The sequence below is a fragment of the Leptonychotes weddellii genome, chromosome 1 (genome assembly GCF_054177405.1).
Source record: "Leptonychotes weddellii isolate Sample4059 chromosome 1, ASM5417740v2, whole genome shotgun sequence".
In the NCBI taxonomy this organism is placed as follows: domain Eukaryota; kingdom Metazoa; phylum Chordata; class Mammalia; order Carnivora; family Phocidae; genus Leptonychotes; species Leptonychotes weddellii.
Genome location: NC_138369.1, coordinates 91,544,477 through 91,552,676, shown reverse-complemented (window position 1 = coordinate 91,552,676; position 8,200 = coordinate 91,544,477). Strand labels below are relative to the sequence as shown.

The 8,200-nt window shown below is 41.2% G+C and overlaps 1 protein-coding gene across 1 annotated transcript in view; it reads left to right on the top strand.

Annotated features, from left to right (window-relative positions):
* Positions 1-524: 524 nt before the first annotated feature.
* Positions 525-8,200, top strand: part of CLRN1 (clarin 1) — a 35,911-nt gene continuing 28,235 nt past the window's right edge. Inside the window, exon 1 of the mRNA XM_081827757.1 lies at positions 525-966. Coding sequence (XP_081683883.1) covers positions 714-966 — 253 coding nt within the window. The 5' untranslated portion in view covers positions 525-713. The remainder of the gene's footprint in view (positions 967-8,200) is intronic.

Genomic DNA, 8,200 nt, shown 5'->3' with positions numbered 1-8,200 from the left:
GCGAGAGCATAAGCAGGGGATAGGGGTAGAGGGAGAAGCAGACTCCCCGCTGAGCAGGAAACCTGACCTGAGACTCGATCCCAGGACCCCAGGATCATGACCTGAGCCAAAGGCAGACACTTAACCAACTGAGCCACCAAGGCTCCCCCAATTAACATTTTCCAAAATCAGTTAATTACCACTAAATATACACTTGTTCTTCCTCTGTCCAAACTCCTCTTCAACTCCCACCAAAAACAAAAACACAACAATACATGAGCTTCTCCAGTTGCTGAAAATTTACCATAGGAGCCAAGCCTGTTTCTGAAAGTTTCAACTCACCCAATCAGATGAAAGACTGGGGGAAAGGGAAGGCATTTATCAAGTTACACGGAGGGCTCCATCTGTTATCTTAGACCTTTGTTACCCAAGGGACACAAGAGGAGATACTCGAAGGCAGTGTGAAAGAGTTTTATTTTACAGATTCTTAGTCCAAAGATTTCAAATTTGAGAGAAGCAGCAGCAGAAAAGGAGAAAAGTCAAGTAGGTGTGATGAAGAAGCTTCCATCCTGGCATTCTACCGACAAGAACCAGCGTCGAGAGTGAAGGTGCCTCTTCGGCCGGGATCTGTCCGTTCAGCCACTATAATAAATGCAGCCAAAGGGGCAGTCACTTCTCGTCAGTCGCAAAGGTCTCGTTTTTGAACCTCACCCTCACAAAAGCCATTTCTCATCATGCCAAACCAACAAAAGAAAGTCATTTTTTGCATGGCTGGGGTGTTAAGCTTCGTGTGCGCCCTCGGAGTGGTGACAGCCCTGGGAACACCGTTGTGGATCAAAGCCACCTTCCTCTGCAAAACGGGGGCTCTGCTCGTCAATGCCTCTGGACAGGAACTGGACAAGTTCATGGGCGAAATGCAGTACGGGCTTTTCCACGGAGAGGGCGTGAGGCAGTGCGGGCTGGGAGCGAGGCCCTTTCGGTTCTCACGTAAGTAACAATTGCATTTGAATTATTTAATACTTTAGGCATACTCTTTCAACTGTTGCAAGGGATTATTTTTAAGAGCCTTGCCCTATTACAGGCCTCTTAAAACAGATGTGAACCCTTTGAAATAAGTCGGTCTTTTCCGAGAGACTTCCTCTTCCTAGTTTTTATTATTTTGTTTTTATTAATTATTTCATTCTGTTTTTATTATGCAACATATAGTTAATGAGCTGCTATGGAATTAAACTTTGAAAGGATGAGCAATTAAATTCTTAAATATTAATATTTATGCTAGAAATTTCGGTATCTTTTTAAAAGGGGAGGGGCGACCTGGAGAAATAGAAAGCTGTAAGAGAGGATCTTCATTGCGTTCTTTAAAAAACAACAACAACAAAAAGGGATCAGTGTCATGGGTTCCTTAACCAACTCTAGCTGCTTTTCCACCTTGCTCCTGACTTTGTACACTGTCTACCCCTGTACTATCCCTGCTAGGACCTTTCCTGCTGCTAATATTCTTTTTTTTTTTTTTTTCTTTTTTAACCAATTTGAATCACTTGGCTAGAGAAATTTAAAATGATCTGGTATGCTAACTGGGAAAGAAATAGATGCCTATTTAGTATAGAAAATCTGCAACTGATTCACCTTCAAATCATGTAGAGAATATGAGACAGATTTTCCTGTTCGATTTTTGTGAAATGGAAGTGTTACCCGCAGTATTTGTAACCTGTTTATCTTAAGGGAATTTTTAAAAAATTACCATGTGAATAGGCAACTCATTAAATGAAAATTAATAAGAAGTCATTTGTTATATCTCTCACAACACACATTCAGAAATTATTATTATTTCAAAAGGGCTGGTTTGGAACAATCTTATGAAGAAACCGCCAGTAAATTACTGCATAAATCACTCTTCAGGAAAGGAGGTTACCAATTGAGGCATTTAAAATGAATTATTATTTTGCCTGGGTATTTTTTTTCTCTAGCATAGGTAGAAAGCTAAATTAATTGAATTTATTATTAACCTATGCAGTGTCTAATTAAATTTCAGTGTTGGCCTATTTATATTTCTGCAACATTCCTTATATCTTCTTAGCAGTCATTGGACACCAGCCTTCACTCACATAGGTTATTAGGTGATATGAATTGTCACAGGGCTCCAAAAAATCCCCACGAATTAGTCTTTAGCTTTTCAAAAAATTATCATCACTAGATTTGATGAAGTGAATACCAACTCTTTTCACTGAATGGCTTTAGTTCATTAAGGTAATGGGGCTGTTAGAGTTGCTTAGCTTTCCTTAGGGGGGAAAGAGAACAAAGCAGAATATCACATGATTTGCAACTGTATTAAAAAAGAAAAAAGAAAAAAAGATGAGTGAAATGATTTAATCATGAGTCATTGGCAGCTAAAGCGTGAGTAAAGCTTCTCACAAACGAATTTAGACAAAAGCAGGGAACATACAGTGAATTTTCTGGAGCCTTTGCATTTTGTACAGTGAAATAAACTTTACTCATACCACAAGACAGGTTTCAAAATAATATGTTCTCTGAATACTTACTAGACACTAAGCATATTTTGTCTTATTTAATCCTCACACAAGTACATTCCTTGGTGGTTTGATGCACCGTTTTTTTATGGCTGTGTTCTCTGCTGGCCCCGTCTGTGATGCGGTTGTTCTAATCACCTGTCCCTCCCTCCCTTTGCTTTTATGAGGACTCAGAGTCAGTGGGGTTTAAACCATACCTTCATCTGTCACAGAATTGCATTCGTCCCCATGATACTCTGAACAATTCCCCTCAGCCTTGTGAAGAAAATCTGACATTTGTTTGTTCTGTGGTGACAGCCTCTCTACAGAACCTCTCTAGATGCTAGACCTATTAAAACCTCATTTATTTCCATGAGACTCAGCAAAGTAGACTTACAGTATCACTTTTTCTGCCTAAGCATATAAATATCTCTTTCAATGGAACATGAAAGAAAGTTGGGAAAACTGAATACCTCCAATGGATTCCCTAAAAAGCATAATTCTCACTTAAATGAACAGCTCTCTTGGTGATAAAATCTTCCTAACCAATGTGCCTTTAGAACACACTGCACCCTCTAAGTTTACACTCCTGTTGCAAGATAGCTTCATGGTCCATATCTTCCCACTTGAAATGCCATCACCCTGCCAGTGATGTTCTAACCACGTATTCTGGAAGGAAGAGAGCCCTCTGATATTCTTCCTAAGAGAAAAGTATAGCCCCGTTAATGTAAGAGAATGAGAGGCCTAAACCTGTCTTCTCAATAATGGCAAACTTCGAGCAAAATCCAGAACCCCCAAAGAGCTCGGGGTAGATGATTTTCTGTTTCTTCCAGAGCCCAACTTATGATTAGGGCACAATTCCTTTCCCAGAACTTCAGCCTTTCTCATTTTCCCTTTAGTTATTAAGCAAACATTTGGATTTTAAGAAACTTTCCATTGTAGAAGGAATGGAAAAGGCAACTCATTGAAGTATCAGTCACTTCTTGACCAGTTTTCTTCACGTTGTTGTGTTATCATCAGTTAATATGAATTTACATTTCAATTCTGTGGGATTGCTAAATGCTTCTTTGCTTAGCAAACTTTTTCATTTAGATCAGTATTGGTCACCGGAAATACAATGTGGACCATAAATGCAAGCCACATTTGAAACTTTAAATGTTCTAGGAGCCATATTGGAAAAAAGAGTAAAGGAACCAAATGAAATTAATTTTAAGGATAATTTTCTTTAACCCAAGATATCCAGAATACTGTCATTTTAACATGTAGTCAATATAAGATAGGAGATATTTTACTTTTTTTTTTTTTCCAGTGCTTAGTCTTTGAAATCCAGGGTGCATTTTACACTTATAGCCCATCTCAACCCAAACTAGCCACATTTCAAATGCTCACTCGCCATTTCAGTGTGGCTAATAGCTATCACAACGGGACAGTGCAAATTTAGCTAGAGATTTGCCCTGAGTAAACTCAGCATTGGCAGTGTCCATATCCATATTCTAAATGACTTTTTGCTTGGTTCTGCTGTACAAGTTGATGTGTTATTTTTATGGGCAATGCACGTGTCACTTTTAAAACCCAGACACGTAATATAACATGAGGATAAAGAATGGACTAGAAAAATATTAGGCACTGTTGTCATGTTTGTTCCTATTAAATGCTCCCTGTTGACCACTCTATCTCTTTTAATTATAACAAGCATCTTCCCTGCCAGCATGCACAGTTATGCTGGGAAAACTTCTGCCTCGTTTACTCTGGCTGATTCTCATCCATTTAGGGGTCAGTGCTTCATTTTCTAGAGGTCACTAGCATTCATACCTAGCACACAATTTCATTCATTATAATGAAGGACTGTTTCCCTTTCAAGGAAACACAACTGGTGGGCTTAATTTTTCCTGATATGTCACCTGTAAAATTTTAATGATGCTGTTTAAATTCTAACTGTAGCCATCCAGGGAAAAACTGCCAGTTTTGAGCTTAGTATGTGTGGGTGGGTTTCTGTTTTGGTGGTTTGAAACACTGCAGAGCATCATCAAATACGATACCCAAGAATCATATGGTATCAATCATTCCTAGATATGCTGATCTATTTATTGCCAAGATAGTTCAATGAGCTGGTAAAAACATATGGAGGGTTTGTTTTTGTTTTTTTTTTTTTTTGAAATGTGAAAAATAATATCGAACCAATCGTGTATCACAGCATGCAACTTCAGTCATACTTTTAAAGCATTTTAACTGAGACCTTATGATTGAAAATTTGTTAAAAATCTTAACAGAGATTTAGCCTACTTCATATTTTAAAAAGCAGACTTTCTTTACCAAATGAGGTACGTCACCCAGATTACAGAGAGGATGTTGAAGCTATTTGTGTCAGCAAGCAGGTGGCTTCTCAAACAGATTTTGGGGTACAACAGTTGGGACTCGGGGTCTCTGCCACCATTGCAGAGAGTCGTCACTGTTCCTCCATGGTCTCCTGCGAGCGTGACTCCCCCACCTGCCCCCGATGCTCTACTACTCACCATCCTGCACATCCTGCTTCTCTCCTATCACCCTGCCTGCCCATGGCAGAGCTGCAAAGGTCTTTATGTACCCCTTCTGAGAACACTGCCTGTCCCTCCTCCCTTCCTTAATGGACGGTCTGGTGGGATAGAAACCTATGGAGTTCACCAGGGAAGACGCCCTGGTGGGAAGAAAGGGGGAAGACAGTCGTACCATTTCACCTCGCTAGTGTGGGTCCTCCTGCCTGTTAGCTCAGGACCCTCTTGTCTGGTCTCACCCATTCCAACAGTCCAGCAAATAGAGATTTTGTTTTCCTTCCATTGGGAAAAAAAAAAGTGATTGTGGGATGGAAGATAGTAATGGTTGAGAAGCACTAGTGTAAAGGGAAAATCTTCAACTTTTCGTGGCCAAATAATTGTTTCCTGCTTTGTCCCTCCCAGACCTTGATGTTCACTCTATTATTTCAAATCACCTTGGATTATAAGTATTTGAGAATGTATATATCTCTGCAAGGAGATCCTGAGCCATCAGAAGGCAGGGGCTGGGTATTCTTCATCCCCAAACTCCCTCAAGCAGGACCTAGCACAGTGCAGGTCACAAAAAGGTGCCTGATAAATGTTTGGTAAACAGACACGATTGAGATTAAGTAACCTGAGTTTGAGGCAGGTCCGTGTCACTCACTGGGGATTAGATTCGGAGCAAATCACATTTCATTGGTTTTCAGTTCTTGCATCTGTAAAATGGGAGATGAAACTGGGTGATTTCTAACATCTCTTCTAGTTCAGATGCTTTATGATCTATGTAATGAGGGGCTGGCTGTTCTAGACAAGGTCCTTCCAGCTTTAAAATTGCTTGACCCTTCTACTCTGTCGCTTAGAGCCTCCGCTGACAGATTCCAGCCACTATCGTCAGAAGTGGGGAGTTTTGTGTGCCTTTAGTCTTTGGTCCTCAAAGCCCATGATTTTTAAAGTATTCTGAAATACCTACCATTTATCAGGACCCAAATGAATTTTGTTATCACAGTGAATGCTTCTCTTCCTCCCTGTCAAAATCTTTTACTATTTGTGTGGGAAACGGCAGGTTAAAGGAGGAGAAAATGAAGAATGGGATGCTAGGGAAAGAGAAAGAGCGGCTATTAACACCCACATGGTCTAATGGCATTATTGAGGAAGCCTAAAGGAAGGTCAAAATACGGTGAGAGGCTGACCTCCCACTTCCTCCAACTTTTCCCGGAAACTTCTCTTCCATCTTCACTGGAAAAACTCCTCTTTCCTGCATTTGATTGCCTCATAATGGCAAGACATTAGGAATGAGCAGTATGTTTAACACTCTCAGGGTTTTCTTCACCCAAAGGACGAACTGAGCAGACATCGTTCTCAAATTCGTGAGAAATATCAGCCAGGAAAAGACAGACCTTCTTCCCTAACAACTGCTTCCAGTACCCTTACCAGGAAGAATCCCTCACAGAATCAGCCTCGCTTGACGATTACAGTTTTGCATACACGTGTGCACACATGCGTGTGCACGCACACACATACAAACTCAAGCACACACCTTCCTTTCCTTGAAATCACTCTTCACCCTAATGGTCAGTAAAGTCACTGACCTGGGCTCACCAGAGACATGGAGTTTGGGGCTTCTGGAACTTAACCCTGATGTGTGTGAACTTCACCTGTTGGAGGAGGACTCCAAATCATTCTTACAATTCGTCGCTGTGCTTTCTCTTCTAATCTCCGAGGATAACTTATCTTCCCCGAGGATGTTCGGACACCTCCGAAGAAAAAATACTTATTTCAGCTGCCCATTTCCTGGGTGCCTCCAAGGCGCCAGGCGCGGGGCATAGATCATCTCCAGCCCTTATGTGGGAGGTGTTATGATGCTATTCCTCCTGAACTAAAATGGAAAATGTAAACTCAGAGAGGTCACAAATTTTTCAAAGTCACAGATCAAGTAGGTAGCCAGCCTGAGACTGAAATTCAGATGCATAGGATATTGGCCACATCTGTCTCCTTACCACACGCGAAAAGGACACAAAGAAATGAAGAAAATATAAGAGTGCACTTCAGTTTCACACGCCAGTTAAACAATGATGTCAGTACTTCACAACAACTGGATCTTGTATACCTGTGTGATGGCACTTGGCCTCAGCACTTGAATTCATTCACTGCCTCTTTGTCTCGTATTTCGGTGGCCCTGATGTCTAAGCCCTAATCTTTGACCTTTGGAAGGTAAAATCGTCAAGTCAAAGCCTGTTTAATAATCTAGGCTGAGGGGCACCTGGGTGGCTCAGTCGTTGGGCGTCTGCCTTCGGCTCGGGTCATGATCTCAGAGTCCTGGGATCGAGCCCCACATCGGGCTCCTCGCTCTGCGGGAGGCCTGCTTCTCCCTCTCCCACTCCCCCTGCTTGTGTTCCCTCTCTCGCTGTGTCTCTCTCTATCAAATAAATAAAATCTTTAAAAAAAATTAAAAAAAATAAAAAAAAATAATCTAGGCTGAAAAAAAAAGAATCTATGTTGAGCAGGTCACATGCTTAGGGCTAATCGTTGGGTTATGTCATCATGTCACCTTAATGTTGACAATTTATGCCGAAAGAGGAGATAACTGATTGCGCATGCAGCTAGCTGATGTAAGCTCACTGCCAATGAACATCTTCATGGTATGATCTTCAAAGTTAGTGACTTGGACTGCAACCATTATTTCGCCACAGCAATGACCAAAATGGTAGGTTCCTTCCTGTGGTGTCATGAACGGTTTCAAAACAGGCAGGGACAAAAAGAAAAGCAGGTACATAGCATTCGCTTCACGTTAAAATCTGGCGTTTTATGAGGAGCCAATGGGTTAGAATTAGAGTGTAAGTTAAAATCTCATTTTGTTTGTTTGTTTGTTTATTTTTAAGGTTTTATTTATTATTTACTTGACAGAGAGAGAAATAGCGAGAGCAGGAACACAAGCAGGGGGAGAGGGAGAGGGAGAAGCAGGTTTCCCGCCGAGCAGGGAGCCCGAGGCGGGGCTCGATCCCAGGACCCTGGGATCATGACCTGAGCCAAAGGCAGATGCTTAACGACTGAGCCACTCAGGAGCCCCCCATTTAAAAAAAAACGAAAAGTAAAAGCTAATTTTTATCTCTGAAGTAGATCGGGGATTCATAAAGTTAAGACTTTAAAAAAAAAAAAACCTTATTTAAATTAAACCAAGGTAGCGGGAGGGGAAGAATGAAGCGG